Source organism: Homarus americanus, unplaced genomic scaffold (genome assembly GCF_018991925.1).
Source record: "Homarus americanus isolate GMGI-L3 unplaced genomic scaffold, GMGI_Hamer_2.0 scaffold34921, whole genome shotgun sequence".
Taxonomy (NCBI): Eukaryota; Metazoa; Arthropoda; class Malacostraca; order Decapoda; family Nephropidae; genus Homarus; species Homarus americanus.
The window spans coordinates 944,187-961,864 of record NW_024741901.1 but is presented as its reverse complement, the minus strand read 5'-3'; the positions used below and the strand labels follow the sequence as shown (position 1 = coordinate 961,864).

The 17,678-nt window shown below is 43.8% G+C and overlaps 1 protein-coding gene across 1 annotated transcript in view; it reads right to left on the bottom strand.

Moving 5' to 3' along the window:
* Window positions 1–8,847: 8,847 nt before the first annotated feature.
* LOC121876345 (Ig-like and fibronectin type-III domain-containing protein 1) overlaps window positions 8,848–17,678 on the bottom strand; it is a 167,719-nt gene continuing 158,888 nt past the window's right edge. The window contains 4 exon segments of the mRNA XM_042381416.1: window positions 8,848–9,069; window positions 9,868–10,052; window positions 13,630–13,829; window positions 17,500–17,611. Of these exon segments, the coding sequence (XP_042237350.1) occupies window positions 8,848–9,069; window positions 9,868–10,052; window positions 13,630–13,829; window positions 17,500–17,611 (719 nt within the window).

Below are 17,678 nucleotides of genomic sequence, written 5' to 3'. Positions count from 1 at the left end.
GATACAGGTGAGGGCCAATAATCTGCCCTCTGCCTCGGAACCAACCTCCCCATCCCTGTGTGCCCAGCCATCTTTTTTACTAATGTAAGTGTTAAAAAAACTAATATTATTGATATTTCTCTTAATTATTAATTGTGTGTGCATCCCATCATAAAGTTAAGATAATATTTTTACTACAACATAGTTGTGTGTCATCAAAAAGAGGAGATTGGGGGTCGGGCCAGTCTCTATTGGAATTAATCCCATATGTTCTGTTGTTCACTTTACGCGGTACCCTGTGGGTTCAATTGACCGCGTAAATCGGGGTACTACTGTGCCACTTACCACATGTCGCCCGAGAGGTCAGAGTGAGGTCAGTTGACCCTATAGGAGTGTAAGGACTACCTGCGCTTGTAAGCGCAACTCTGTATATTTCCGTTAATAAGAACCTACAGAACTCTACAGGTGTTTATGTTCGCTCCTGTAGTTAGAACCAAGTACCCCGAACATCTCCATGGCGCAGTGAGTATCAAGTGATCGATTAAGTGGAAATAAGGGCGTTCATGTAAAATCAAGGCCGGTAGACCTCCTCTGTCAACTCCGTCATCCGTCGCCATTGTCTCCCACAAAAATTCGTTTGAATTGCCAACGAGTTTTGAGCAGTGTGCAGTGACCGCAATTTCCTGTGAAGTGTCTTTAAGTGCCCCTAGTGTGTGTGTAGTGTTAAAGTGTGTGTCCTTGTTTTAAAGGATTCCCTAAAGTGGAAGGCTGATATAGGGCATTTGTGATGAGTGGTGCGTCAGCTCCCAGGCTGCCTCCAGGGTAACTCACCCCCCACTGCTCACCCCCCACCCCTTCGCCTCCCTCCGCGCTCCACCACGCCTATACACACCAACCCAGCACTAACAAACTGACCGCAGTCATTTCTTCATATATATTTCATATATACATATATAAGTTACTTATCTCTGTATTCAATTAATTTTGTTGTCTCAGATCTGGTTGATACGACGGGCTGACCGGTCAACACTGATTCGAGATACAATATACAGATAAAGTAATTATGCCCCGGGCCTCACGCAGCGGTGTCCCTAGCGCCCGTATGAGTCAGACGGAAGACAGCTCTATAGAGATGGATGACCAGTCAGTGCGCGACGCCCCACCCTCTCCCAGCCACACCCCCCGACCCTCAGCCTCGTCCTCGGAGATAATTGCTCTGATGAAGCTTATGAGGGAGGAAATGCGTCAGGACGAAGCGAAAAGACATGCTGAAGACCACCAACGGAGATTGGAAGATAACGAACGGTTTGCAGCTTTGATATCTAGCCTCACTGCTAATCAAGCCCTTGGCCCTTCCACTACTCAGGTATTGACTGGCTCAGATACCTCATCAACGCCCTCTACCAAAGTGGTTGTCCAACCCCCACCCACCTTGAAGCCTGATGAGACTTTCCAGACTTTTCGTGAGTGGCGGCGACGGTGGACTCATTATGCTACAATGGTGGATCTCCAGAGCTTGCCACAGCCGAAACAACTCATTCAGCTACGTATGTGCCTGTCTTTGGGAACGCAGCATGTGTTGGAACATACGTTGCAAGTGCCCCCGACGTCTTTGTTGTCTGTAGAGGAGGTACTGGATGTTCTAGAACGGCACATCAAAGGTTAGCGGAATGAAGCTCTCCGCAGGAGGGAAGTGTTTAGCTGTAGATAGATGGAGGGCGAGACTTTTGACGATTTCTATGTACGACTCAAAAGAGCCTCGGAAGAGATAGACATATGTCCCGGTAATCACCAGCAGTGCGAGGAGACCCAGTTGAAGCAGGTGATCCTGATGGGTGTTAAGGACGAGGAGCTTGTCCAACGCCTCACCTCCCTCGACTCTTCCTCCTCTCTTAAGGATGTGTTGACAGTATGTCGCTCCTATGAGGCTGCCAGGTGTGCTACCTCTGCCATCCGAGCTCCCCCTTCAGCCGTACGGGCTATGTCCCAATACAAGAAAGACAAGAAGTCTGCCCCAACGCCTACGCCCACCACGCCCACACCCGGCTCCCTTTGCAACAGCTGTGGTAGGCAGCACGGAACACAGGTGTGTCCAGCTGCCGAGTCTACCTGTGACAGTTGTGACCGCAAGGGCCACTGGTCACTTACAGTACGGTGCCCAGCCAAACACGTCCAGTGCAATGTGTGTGGTCGTCTGGGCCACTACGACAAATGTTGTCCGACCAACAAACCCAAGGGACAGCGTCGGCGGAAGCAGCAGCGCCCTTCCACCAGTGAGGGCCGCCCACAGTCGCCAAATCAGAGGCACGACGACCCTGGACAAAGCCCGACCCATATTAGGAGGGTGTACTCCTCGCGTCCCAGGACCAAAGTCCCCCAGCACGTCATCGTCATCGTGATCTACGGCAATGTGTCATCCTGTCTCGAGATGCTGCCCGACACCGGCGCTGAGGCTACGGTCATCGGTCCCCAGCATTTGCAATGCTTGGGGCTTTCTCCAAGTGATCTAGGACCGCCTCCCAAGGACCTCTGCGTCATGGCAGATGGTTCACAGATGGCCCCAGCCCTAGGTTCACTCTATGCACATGTCACCTTTGGCAACAGGTCGTGTCAAGCCTGGATTGACGTGCATAATGGTGTCCCGACTCCTTTGCTGTCCTACAGACATTGCCAAGAGTTGGCCATCATCTCCCAGGACTTCCCAACACCGATTCTCGAGGTAAAATACGCCAACAGGGTGCACGAAGGGAGCAGTAACTACCCTGCTGTCGCCCTACCCCTACCTCTGGCCAGTGACACCTCTCCTTCGGTAGTTGTCCCTGCTGCTTCACGTCTCCACGCCCTGGCTCGCCTCCACGACAGTCACTGTGGAGCCGAGGCCACCAAACGGCATGCAAGACGGACTGTGTTCCGGCTTCGCGTACCACCTGACGCGATTCCACGCGTCTGGTGCGTGCTCCTGCCAAGTCCTGTACAACCAGCCAGCAGTGAGAAACCCTTCGCAGGAAGATAACCCCACCCGCCCCTTTGAGTCTGTGTCGGCCGACTTTTTCAAAACAGAGAGTTCTTTCTAAGATGTCGACCGTCTCTCTGGTTGGCCGGTTGTCATCAAGTGCGGTAATGATACGACATCTGCCGCCACCATCAGTGCCCGCCACTACTTCCGTTATGGGGCGTTCTTGCACGCCGGTGGCTAAACGGAGGGCCCCAGTTCACGTCGACTTTTGCTGCGTTCCTCGACCGATATCCGGCATGTGTTGTCACCGTCTTCATTACCCGCAGTCCAACGGGCTGCGCTAAGGAGGCTGTCAACCCTGAAGCACTTATCATCCTCAAAGTGGCCTTCCTGGGAATATTGATCATAGCCTCTAATCAGGTCTCTTGATTCACACCCGTAATTGTCACACTCGGACGCTCCCGCCTGCGTCTTGTATGGACGCCTCTGTTCTTGCGCGTCCCTGCTCACCTCAATCCCATCTGGTTATGCAGGCCAAGATAGAGGATTGTGATCGCCGAGCCGCCGAACGTATTCAAGACGTCGTCGCCCACCACAACGACCACGCCCGTCCTCTCCCCAGGTTGAGTGTCGGCACCCAAGTCCGTGTCCAGGACCCGACCTCCCTACATTGGGACAAAGTGGGCTTAGTCATGGGTCTCGGCAGGTCACGGGACTACCAGGTGCGGTTACCCAGCGGTCGGGTGTGGTGGAGGAACCGCCGTTTCCTCCGCCCCATAACACATCCCATCCCGCTGACCCCGTCACCAGTGCTGAGTCCCACATTCACCCCCTCCCAGTGATTAAGCCCCTCGACGCTCAGAACGGATCCACAGGAAAAGGTCCGCTCAAGACTTTGCTATTAGCGTATATGGGGGAGGTGTATGTATATTATGTATGTTGTATGTATACCATGTATGTACTCTATATATACACATTGTTTCTCTAGTCAGTAGCGTGTGGCAATGCCCCTGTTTCATGTCACCACACGCTTAGATAAATGTGCCTGGCGACATCTGAAAGCTGCTAGTATACCACTTACCACATGTCGCCCGAGAGGTCAGAGTGAGGTCAGTTGACCCTATAGGAGTGCAAGGACTACCTGCGCTTGTAAGCGCACCCCTGTATATTTCCGTTAATAAGAACCTACAGAACTCTACAGGTGTTTATGTTCGCTCCTGTAGTTAGAACCAAGTATCCCGAACATCTCCGTGGTTCACAAGGTGTTGGTGTACGTGGTTCACACTGTGTTGGTGTACGTGGTTCACACAGTGTTGGTGTACGTGGTTCACACAGTGTTGGTGTACGTGGTTCACAAGGTGTTGGTGTACGTGGTTCACACTGTGTTGGTGTACGTGGTTCACACAGTGTTGGTGTACGGGGTTCACACAGTGTTGGTGTACGTGGTTCACAAGGTGTTGGTGTACGTGGTTCACACAGTGTTGGTGTACGTGGTTCACACAGTGTTGGTGTACGTGGTTCACACAGTGTTGGTGTACGTGGTTCACAAGGTGTTGGTGTACGTGGTTCACACAGTGTTGGTGTACGTGGTTCACAAGGTGTTGGTGTACGTGGTTCACACAGTGTTGGTGTACTTGGTTCACACTGGTGAGAGTGAGGCCAACACTACAGTGTGTGTGTGTTACTCTCACTGATTCGCTATAATATTTCAGTACAGTAATTAGTCTTTGTTTACAGAATTTGGTTATGAAAGAAAAGACTCGGCTTTTATTTTTATTTTTGTGACGTATTTACAGTGCTATGTATAAACATTATGCGATCATAGCTAACTATGCTAAAATAACATCATTTTGATGCTATCAAATCTCTTCTTAGAGGTTATAAAAATATCACATGTTTACCTCAATATATATATATATATATATATATATATATATATATATATATATATATATATATATATATATATATATATATATATATATATATATATATATATATATATATATATATATATATATATATATATATATATAATATATATATATGTATATATATATAAAATATATATATATATATATATATATATATATATATATATATATATATATATATATATATATATATATATATATATATATATATATATATATATATAATCTCCAAAAGTTGATAAGCAAAGTAATATTATGTATTTTGAATGACAATGGAGTAAGGTCTCGCGCATTTACCCAGTTTAAATTAAGACTCCACTTTATTGCACCGATATTCTTATTAAGTACATTTCCTATATTCTTTATGTTAATTCTCTCAAGTTTAAACACATGTCTCAAGATTTATTAACACAATATATTAAAGAATATCAAAGCAAGCAAGACAATACAACAGTATCGGTTGAGTTGTTCATCACCATCATTACGTCCAGCTGATGTTGACCTTTAGGGGAGATAACAAATCCTGTCGCAGATTGTCTCCACATCTTATTCTGGCGTGAAGTTGAGACCTACTGCCTGGTCCCCTGAGGTATCTTGTGAACTACAACACCTAAACACAGGCTGAAGACACTACAAACATCACTCTTGACTCCTTTGGTCGCCGCATTGATGTGCGTCAACAGCTAGTGAGTGTCTTGAAGCGTCACCACCTTTCGCATGTCTTACAGTATTACACCAAAGAACAATAAAGACATCCAAGACATTCTAGTCATCTCCGTGATAAATGACTTTCGTGGGTTTTTCAAGTTTCATAACAGTGTAGACGAAGAGAAGCAATAGTTGTTTATACTGGATAAACGCACGAGTCTCCATAACTAAGGAATCATTTGAGACATGGATGTAAAGTATATAAATTCTTACCATTTTTACTCTCTGTCTTCTTGGCCATAAATGTCAGAAAATGCCTTAATGCCCACGAAAATCCCATTAAAACAACGAAACATCACAACATACCAGACCGATGTGTACCGAATCCTCTCTCTACCATTTGACCTCCAGGGATCACTGTACCGGATCCTCTCTCTACCATTTGACCTCCAGGGATCACTGTACCGGATCCTCTCTCTACCATTGGACCTCCAGGGATCACTGTACCGGATCCTCTCTCTACCATTGGACCTCCAGGGATCACTGTACCGGATCCTCTCTCTACCATTGGACCTCCAGGGATCACTTTACCGGATCCTCTCTTTACCACTGGACCTCGAGGGGTCACTGTACCGGCTCTACACTACATCCACGGGCCACCAGGCGAGAAAACTACACTAATCTGGATCACTCACTTCTCCAAATCCTTTTCCTAACCTTGGATCAACGTACTGGATCAATGGATTGGACATTTACTAAAACAAATATCACTGCCGGATCCTCACAACCTTAGGTCAGCAAGTCGGATCCTCTATCAAAAGGATCACTGTGTCGCCAGAATCAATGAACCTAATATCGACTGACACTTGCCTAACACACACACAAACACACACACATCTCGTCACATATTCAACCTCTGAATCCTGTCATCGAGATAAACCTTCCCTGACTGTCATCCTCTCGGCTCATACTGACACATGACTTTATGCGTCATTCAGTAGATTTTTTTTTTCAGTTCAATAAATAACTTTCATTCCAGTAGAACATCAGCTCTAGGAGACATATTAGTTTTCATCGGCAACACATGTGACCTGGAAAGGAACCGACATCATGTGGCTTTAATAACTGAAGCAAGAACTTATGTATAGTCAACGTCTGTAACTTTTTGGAAGGACTCTCGGTTCTGCTCAGAAACATCAACCCTTGTGAACTAAATTAGATTTCCATAATGTATCTGAGTGTTCCATCCTGTGGACAGTGTCAACATGATTCCATGACCAAAGCACATGTGTTTGAAGACTCGCCAAGGCACAGTTAATATGCAAAATACTGAACCATTTCCGGGAATTTGGGGCACCACTGCACCTCTTAAAACGGCCGTATTTATTTCGTGTAGTGATGCTGTTTGACGCCCTATCGTCACTTATCTCAATATCAAAACATTTTTCTCTCATAACCAAGAAGCATATTTGGTAAAAGCTATCGTCCAAATATGTGTTGTATTAAACAGTACTAGACTTACAAGTGCACCATTATCTACAAGTATCAAAGAGATATGAAACATTCTGGAATGATATGACAATTATTGCTAAATAATATCCATTTGCTTCCTACATCTAAATATTGAATTAAATACGGTATTTGCAATGTGTTATAACCTTTTTTGGGGTCCAGTTAATTAATTACGTGACTCTTTGGAGAGACTTTTAACATCAATATTTTTTATCTTTTATTACGGAAGTTGAGTTGAAGTAGACGGATGTTGGTGGTGAGCGAGACCCCCCCTTATACCCCTCCCCCCCTTATCCCCCTCCCCCCCTTATCCCCCTCCACCACCTCCCCCCTTATCCCCTTCCACCACCTCCCTCCACCACACTCACTCTTACTAACCTACATTTTGGAGAAAACATAATTTTTTTTTGTTTGTTTATCAATTATCATTAATATTTTTTTTATATTTTCCAAGAATAAAGTGAAGACCTGTTATGGGACCGATAGACAGCCTCAATATATGCATTCATAAAATACTGGATTATTTTTTTTTTTAGTTTTTCTCAAATTCAACATTACTTTTTCTTTCTTTTTCTAATATAATCACTAGTAGTATTTTTTTATCCAAAATTATCATTGTGTTAACTAACTTGTACTCCAGACAACCAGGAACTCAAATTGGAATGACGTAGAGATTAATGTAGTTCTGATTGATGTAAAAAATACTCCACGTGACCATCTGATGATCACTGTACCTTGATGATATTATTCTTTCATTAAATTTACGTTTCACAAACAAATAGGTCGACTGAAGGATGAAATAGGTTGTTAACTCCGCCATTGTTCAGTTCCTTGTTGTCTGGAGCAGCTTGTACTGTACTACCGTAAGATGAGGTGAGTCAATGTCCTGTCGAAGGCACTGACAACGAGTTAACACAAGACCAACTCCTAACACTCAATTAAGGGAAAAAAATACAAAATAAAAATTACCGCTGCTGGCTCATGGTCTGGTTGTGACACTTTTGCTTCACTTTGCTTCATAAGTGGTATGGTTCTCAGGTAAGCACGTTTTATTGTTTGTGTCATTTGCGTCCGACTTCACGAACATACCAATGTGTATTAAAAAACTTAGGAATAAACAAACACACACACACACACACACACAGGAGAATGAACATACGAAGGTAAACACAACATTCACACATCACATTTATATTCAAACAAGCGAACACATTTTGTATTCCAATCAGTGCATAATGCAACAGATCAATGTACCACGCCACCTGACCATATTTTGCTGGAATACTAATGGGAACGAATTAATTGGATGTAATTTGCACTGATGCTGCATTCGACGATTGTGTTTTTTTATATGAATCACTTTATGAAGTTAACAGCAGCTGGTGGTGGCTGTGCTGGCAGCAAGAGTCACAACCATCACCCACAGTACTGTCCATCATCAATTGTTTATTGATCACTTCACTTTAAACCATTACGTAGCACTGTGTACCTATTTATATATTTTGCTGTTCTTCACTCAAGGGGTAACTCTGTAGCCCACACATTAACTACGGCCCCTCACCATTTTCTTTCTTCGCGCCAAAAGTTGAGGAATAATGCTCTAAGTTAGGTGGTGAAGACGACAGAGAGGAAGTGAAAGTCCCAGTACGTGGCAGACGATGATGTACAAACAAGTTAAAACTTCCAGTCGCAAATGAATCAGTTATGTTCACTTATAGGACCCACCTTGGCTTCCTTCCTAGGCTAAGAAACAGGAAGAGACTTATTTTTCTCTCTCTAAGAGTGACTCTACTATATTCAGTGTCTGAAAATATATCACTAGCTGGTGAACCTCATGTAGCCTCCGTTACTTGGTAGGTCATCCTCGAACCCTGGCGTGGAGGGCGACACATTGTGTGTGTTCCAAACGCCTCCGTTCACGTCGATCGGTGAAATTCCTGTCTTAATGCCTCCGTTCATGCCGTTAACGTCACCGTTAACGCCGCCGTTCATCCCCGAAGTGATGTTCCCGTTCAAACTACCGTTAGGCGTCTCTGCTATCTGGATACAGAGAGAAAAACACCATCTTAATTTTCACCTTAATTCTTAGTTACAACTACAGGAAATTTAGGTGAAAAAATCAACTAATTTATTGCAGAAAAAAATAACATAATCAGATACTCAGAAACATTTTGTACTTGAAACAACAAAGAACCAATTTAGACCATAATAAAAATTGTGAGACAGTGTAGTGAATATTTTCATCACTGTGCTAACGTCTAGAATAAGAGTAACCCAGGAATAAATAAATAATCACAGACTTGTATTCCATAACCTGAAGACTGTATGATCTGTGCCCGACTCTCCTCTCAGCCAACCATTACTTATCGCTCTGGTCTCGCTAAATCCTGGTAACATGTAACTTGCAAAACTATTGTAATATTAAGACTAAAAATCATCCACTTAGAATTCGGTAAACTGATTCAGAATGTCTTTAGAAACAGCTTCTCGAAAATCATCACTATGATATGTTTCAATGCCTTTAACGTCTCTCTCTCCTCTTGTACAACCCACCAGCTTTAAGGATGAACCCGGGAGCAAATAACCGAAATGTAAGTAAATAAATAAACTGATACAAACTATATACATTTGTACTTCTTTCAGAAAAGTATCATTACTTTCTTGTGTGAAACAATATAATACAACGGATGAAGGGTTCTGACAACCCTACCGAGACAACAGGAGTCACAGTGTTCATTGTGGAATTCATCTATCCTCTCCTTGAAGATACTTTTTTTTAGAACAAGTGAGATTCATAATGCTGAAGAGTGTATAGAGAGTTTCATCATTAAATCTTACCTGGACGGTATCACCATTTTGCTCTCGAATGTATGAAGGATTTTCGAAAGAAATTCCTCCATTAGCCGATGACTTTCCTCCGAGGAGATTTCTTTTCCGTGCCCAGAAGACTGCCAGCACCACAGCTAAACAGATGATGATGATCACCACCACCGTGACCACAGCCACAGCCACGCCAGATGTTCCTGTGGAGGGAGAGAGCGTATTGAATTAATTCTGAAGTACTACAGCAACACACTGAGTATGAGCATCACAACCTAACAAACATAAGTCTGATCACAACCCCTAAGATTTGATAACGTCAACAATAGATCCCAAAGAACAACATTGTTTACATCAGGTCACATCAGGCTTTCCCAATACGGCGTTCAATGGATTTGTCTTCGTCGACACCGCGCCGAGTTTTCAATACTAACTTGTGTGTGTGTTTGTCTTCTCGTGATCCAGGCGAGCTTCGTTGTCTTCTCACTTGTTAATCACTCGTTAATTATTGATCCTTTCCAGAGGCGAGAAATAGAGAGAGAGAGAGGTGGCCCCTCTTTATAAATTTCCACCTCCTACTAAGAAGCTCTCTAAGAATATCAGTCAATAACGGAATTGTTTCAGTATCAAGTGTTATATTGCTGTTCTTATAGAGTTGAGAGGCTTTACTCGTGTCTGAGGGGAAATATTTATTCTGTGTGAAGATTACAGGCACTAATTGGCAAAGTTAGATATGTGTAACTCGCTCCAAAAAAGTATCTTCACGGAGAGGATCGATGAATTCCACAATGAACACTGTGACTCCTGTTGTCTCGGTAGGGTTGTCAAAATCCTTCGTCCGTTGAGTCATATTGTCTCACACAAAATCGTGAAGATACTTTTTGGGAGCGAGTGTACACGTTACATATTTTTTCCTCTCCAAGGTGAAACCAAGGCTTCAAGAAACCTTAATTAAAGCTTTCGTGTTTTCACTTTCAAAAGGTCGTATATTCTTACCGTTTTTTAGAGAATTTTCATGTAAGACGATGTGTTTTGTATGTTTGTTCAGGAAATTTATTTTTTTTTCTGGAATTTCTATGTTTACTGAGAAATTTTATGACTTACTTAGATTTTATATCAAGAAAAATAGGAACAAAATTGTGTGTGTGTGTGTGTGTGTGTGTGTGTGTGTGTGTGTGAATTTGTTTATGTAGTACATATTATGTAGATCTTTTTCTGACTAATGCAAACATTCCCACTTCATATTCTCGCTCAGGTATCTTGTAGTTGTCGTCTGTCTTTTACTGTTTCCTGGGATACTCTCAAGAACGCCCCTGTTGGTCTCATCCATCCAAAGTGTTACCTGATCTTCCCTTCCGATCACTTCTTCAGTCCGCCAACACTTGTCAATATCTGTTCTAAAGTTATCATTCGTCTGTTGTTGTTGTGTTGTTTTTTCTTTGTAATGATTGGGAGTTGTTGCGGGAGTCGGTGAGGTTCAGTAGTGGTTGTATAAACATTAATTACATCGCTCTTAAATGTGAGGTTAATTTCCGTAAAGTCATCCCCAGCTAGTTTTAATTTTCCGGTTAATCTAGTTTGATTAAGTGGCATTAACTATAATTAAACACACACACACACACACATAATAGCATCGCAAAGGTAGAATTTTGGGAGGTTGGCCCCAGTGGTCGACTCTCACCTAACCTAAACGTGTCGACCCTCACCTAACCTAAACGTGAAACTATTGTTTTTTTCTGTTTCTTTGCTATACACGGGACCGACCACCACCTAACAGTGCCCCCTCCTCTCGCCCTCCACCACTTCTGCCCCCTCCCACTCTGCCCTCTTCCTCCCCACTCCGACTGCCCCCTCTCACTCTCGCCCATGTGGAGCCCATACCCTAGATTTAGAAGGGAACAGGAGGAGGAAGGGAACAGGAGGAGGAAGGAAACAGGAGGAGGAAGGGAACAGGAGGAGGAAGGGAACAGGAGGAGGATGGGAGGAGGAGGAAGAGAAGGAGGAGAAGGAGAAGGAGAAGGAAGAAGAGGGCCGACCCATCCCTCCGTCACCATAACATTATATCCTACTAATTGTCTCCTCCCACTATTGATCCTTCCCTCCTCCCTTCCCCTCCTCCCCCTTCCTCCTCCTCTTCCCTTCCTCCTCATCTTCCTGCCCCCTCCCCTCCCCTTCTTCCCTTCCCCCTCCTCCTTTGTTGTATCTTCCACGCTAAGCATCAAGTTTCTCTTCGACTGAGACTGTCATCTTTCATGGATAAATATCCTTCAAGTGACTCGGGTTATTTCCAATTGTGTCGGTCAAGATAAACTTATAATCACCTTCTAATGATGTTTAGAACTTAATGGAACTTCTTGATGGAGGAGACAGTGAGGTATAATTGTCTCTCACTCACTGCTGGGAGAGACAGTGAGGTAAAATTGTCTCTCATTCACTGCTGGGAGAGACAGTGAGGTATAATTGTCTCTCACTCACTGCTGGCAGGGACAGTGAGGTATAATTGTCTCTCACTCACTGCTGGGAGAGACAGTGAGGTATAATTGTCTCTCACTCACTGCTAGGAGACACAGTGAGGTATAATTGTCTCTCACTCACTGCTGGGAGGGACAGTAAGGTATAGTTGTCTCTCATTCACTACTGGGAGAGACAGTGAGGTATAGTTGTCTCTCACTCACTGCTGGGAGAGACAGTAAGGTATAGTTGTCTCTCACTCACTGCTGGGAGGGACAGTGAGGTATAGTTGTCTCTCACTCACTGCTGGGAGAGACAGTGAGGTATAATTGTCTCTCACTCACTGCTGGGAGAGACAGTGAGATATAATTGTCTCTCACTCACTGCTGGGAGAGACAGTGAGGTATAATTGTCTCTCACTCACTGCTGGGAGAGACAGTGATATATAATTGTCTCTCACTCACTGCTGGGAGAGGGCTGTGCAGGCGGTGAAGTTATTCTCACCACTGCTGGGAGAGGCGAGTAACTGGCTGGCTCCTCACTCAAATCTCACGGAGGACAGCTTTCTAATGATGATGCTGGCACCTCCTGGTCCTGACACTCCCTGGTGTGGACACCTCCCCTGGTCCTGACACCTCCCTGGTCCTGACACTCCTCCCCCATCGTGACACCCTCCCCTGGTCGTGACACCTCCCTGGTCGACATCTCCTGGTCGTGACACCCCCTGGTCGTGACACCTCTCCCTGACCCTGGACACCTCCCCTGGTCCTGACACCTCTCCTGGTCCTGACATCTCTCCTGGTCGTGACACTCCCCTGGTCGTGACACCTCTCCTGGTCCTGACACCCCTGGCTCGTGGACACCTCCTGGTCCTGGACACCCCCTGGTCCTGACACCTCTCCTGGTCCTGACACCTCCCCTGGTCCTGACACCTCTCCTGGTCCTGACACCTCTCCTGGTCCTGACACCTCCCCTGGTCCTGACACCTCTCCTGGTCCTGACACCTCTCCTGGTCCTGACACCTCCCCCAACCTCAGTTCTACCTCTGGTCTCTCCTCACCCCTCCTAGTCACTAAGGTACTTGCGTCAACACTCTGGACTTCACATTAAGGAAAAAATAAATGGAATGTTACAGCGATTCATTGTCTGTACTCAGGGCTTGACTCATACAGTTGCCTCACACATCCTCCTTTATTACTGTATTATTAACATCTATCGTGTACTTAAATATATTCAACAAAATTTATTATTATTTGTTCAATCATTGTTAATAATTTCGTTATTGGTGTTATTGTCAACGGAAAATATAAAAATTATATACCAACTTACCTGATGTAGCTTCTGAGCTGATGTAACTAAGTTGATGTGTGAAGTTGATGGTGGGAGTGAGGACTGAGGTGCCCTTGTGGTTACCGGCCTTGACAGCTATCTCGTACATGATGTCTGGCTCCAGCCCACTGATCAAGAGTTCGTTCTGTGATGTGTCGTTCTTCAAGGCAGCGCGCTCACCCAAAGGTCGCCAAAACACTCTGGCGATAAACACGAAGTCAACATCTTTATTTTACTATGGCAACAAACACGAAGTCAACATCTTTATTTTACTATGGCAACAAACACGAAAGAAACGTCTTTATTTTACTACGGCAACAAACACGAAACAAACGCCTTTATTTTACTATTTATGTAACTATACTCGTGATAGAATTGTTAACACACACACACACACACACACACACACACACACACGCTTACTCTGTGTGTGTGTGTGTGTGTGTGTGTGTGTAACCTTATATTACGTTGCATTTCATCAGTTTTTTGCTGTTTTTTTTTATTATATTGTATTTAGTACCAGAATTTTTCCCTCATTAGGAAAACCAAGTTAACTAAATCACATAAACGGCTCTTACATTAACATTTATTTCGCCTTAACTGAATGGCTTATAAACTAACTCAAATTTACTTAAATCATTAGGGAGAGACGAGGTTACTTTGGCTACTACAAAATATAGAAGCACTAAATATTCCCACTACATAGGACTTACAGTACTTAAGACTGATGGGTATTTTCTACAATACAAACACTCAGGGATTATTACTGTAAACAAAAAAATTACTCTCCTCTCTTCCTGTATCTTCATTTAATATGTAATGTTTAATTCTCATTTTGAATTGTTTATTACTGTAGAATTAATGTGGTTAATTAAATTACTCCAGGCACTTAATAGCTCAAGAGAAGAATGTGTTAATGTATGAGGGTAAACTGTGATTATTTCCTTTAGTTGTTTTGTAAGAAGAAAATTAAATTATACCTCAATTAGTTTCTTTTAGATTCCATTATAATTTATGTTCACTGTTTCTATGGTCACGTTATATGTGGTATAAACTCACCCCCCCCCAAAAAAATATCTTCACGGAGGTGATCGATGAATTTCACAACGAACAATACGACTCCTATTGTCTCGGTAGGGTTGTCAAAATCCTTCGTCCGTTGTTTCATATTGTCTCAACACAAAATGGTAAAGATACTTTTTTGGAGCGAGTACCTCATTTACTACTTAATACTGCCTGGTCTCTTTTGTTGTTATTGAAGTCTTTTTTTCATTTTTTTTCTTCTTGAGGGATTTTAATGTAGAACTGGAAGAAGACTAATTAGTATCTATTCTTCTAAGACTTTAATAATTCCTTTTATGAAGAGAAATAAGACAATGGGATTTTTCCAACTGTCTGATTCTCTTATACTCTCTCTCTCTCTCTCTCTCTCTCTCTCTCTCTCTCTCTGTCTTGGCTTTTCATGGACAGCTGTGTAAAATGCTTAGTAATTCTCCCCCAGCTTCTTTGATGATGTCACCTGGTGCTTCACTCTAATTTAACTGATGCTTCACTCTTCTTCACCTGGTGTTTCACTCTTCTTAACCTGGTGCTTCACTCTTCTTCACCTGGTGCTTCACTCTTCTTCACCTGGTGCTTCACTCTTCTTCACCTGGTGCTTCACTCTTCTTCACCTGGTGCTTCACTCTTCTTCACCTGGTGCTTCACTCCTTCTACCTGATCTTCTCTTCTTCACCTGGTGCTTCACTCTTCTTCACCTGGTGCTTCACTCTTCTTAACCTGGTGCTTCACTCTTCTTCACCTGGTGCTTCCTCTTCTTCACCTTGGTGCTTCACTCTTCTTCACCTGGTGCTTCACTCTTCTTCACCTGGTGCTTCACTCTTCTTCACCTGGTGCTTCACTCTTCTTCACCTGGTGCTTCACTCTTCTTCACCTGGTGCTTCACTCTTCATCACCTGGTGCTTCACTCTTCGTCTCCTGATGCTTCACTCTTCTTCACCTGGTGCTTCACTCTTCTTCACCTGGTGCTTCACTCTTCATCACCTGGTGCTTCACTCTTCGTCTCCTGGTGCTTCACTCTTCTTCACTTGGTGCTTCACTTTTCTTCACTTAGCTACTTCATCTCATCTAACTGATGCTTCACTCTTCTTCACCTGGTGTTTCACTCTTCTTAACCTGGTGCTTCACCCTTCTTCACCTGGTGCTTCACTCTTCTTCACCTGGTGCTTCACTCTTCTTAACCTGGTGCTTCACTCTTCTTCACCTGGTGCTTCACTCTTCTTCATCTGGTCCTTCACTCTTCTTCACCTGGTGCTTCACTCTTCATCACCTGGTGCTTCACTCTTCTTCACCTGGTGCTTCATTCTTCTTCAGCTGGTGCTTCACTCTTCTTCAGCTGGTGCTTCACTCTCTTCACCTGGTGCTTCATTCTTAGCTTCACTCTGGTGTTTCACTTTCTTCACCTGGTGCTTCACTTCATCACTGGTGTCACCTGGTGCTTCACCTTCTCACTCTTTTCTTCACCTGGTGCTTCACCTTCTTCACCTGGTGTTTCACCTTCATCACCTGGTGCTTCACTCTTCACCTGGTGTTTCTTTCACCAGGTGGTTCACTCTTTCATCACCTGTTTCATTCTTCTTCACCTGGTGCTTCACTCTTCTTCTTCACCTGGTGCTTCACTCTTCTTCACCTGGTGCTTCACCCTTCTGTCACCTGGTGCTTCACTCTTCACCTGGTGCTTCACTCTTTCCTGGTGCTTCACTCTTCTTCACCTGGTGCTTTCACTCTTTCTTCACCTGGTGCTTCACTCTGTGCTTCTTCTCTCACCTGGTGCTTCACTCTTCACTTCTTCACCTGGTGCTTCACTCTTCTTCACCTGGTGCTTCACTCTTCTTCACCTGGTGCTTCACTCTTCTTCACCTGGTGCTTCACTCTTCTTCACCTGGTGCTTCACTCTTCTTCACCTGGTGCTTCACTCTTCATCACCTGGTGCTTCACTCTTCGTCTCCTGATGCTTCACTCTTCTTCACCTGGTGCTTCACTCTTCTTCACCTGGTGCTTCACTCTTCATCACCTGGTGCTTCACTCTTCGTCTCCTGGTGCTTCACTCTTCTTCACTTGGTGCTTCACTTTTCTTCACTTAGCTACTTCATCTCATCTAATCACCATCAGCTTCTCGTAGTGATCGACCTCAAGTTATCCATCTCAATGTGACCCTTGAAGCTTGTTACTCTTTCATCTTCCATGAAGGATTTAGTTTTCCTTTTTAAGCTTATTTTCAGCTTAATTAATACAGGAAGACACGATTGTCTCTCATACCAAGGTACAGCTCAGGTACAGTCACTCAAATAAACTATCGATACAACATTGTGTTGAAAAATATGACACAACAGACGAAGGATTTTGACAACCCTACCGAGACAACAGAAGTTACGGTGTTCATTCTGTAATTCATCGATCACCCCGAGTACAGATAGTTTTTGTGTGACTGTACATGACGTGTTGTGTTATTGGGGGCGTTTTCGTTCTCTCAAAGTTAAACATTCAATCTCATTTTTTTTTTAGTAATTTTCATTTTTCATTTCCCATTTTTTTACATCATTAATGAATGGATATGTTTTACGACCCAGTTTCATAGTTTGGTTCTTAGTGATCCAAATGACTTACACTTATTATGCTTGGCTGAATACTGATTAATTTAATTTAAAGCTGAGTCCTCAATGATTCCTATGAAATTGTGAAAATTAATTCTGCTGTTCATAATAAACGTGGGTGGTATTGCTTTTTCTCTCTGGATTTATTTCGTTCAAATCCATGACACACACACACACACACACACACACACACACACACACACACACACACACCTACCTGTATAGCTCGACAACATCAGGGTTCTTGGTTGGAGGTTCCCAGGAGACTTTGGCAGCGTTAGGGCCGGAGGTGACCACACGCACGTTGAGAGGCGGCCCTGGCAGTTGGTCTGAGGATGAGAGAGATGTCTGTAGTTGGTTAATGTCCAAAATGAATGATAATAAGTGGGTCGCTTT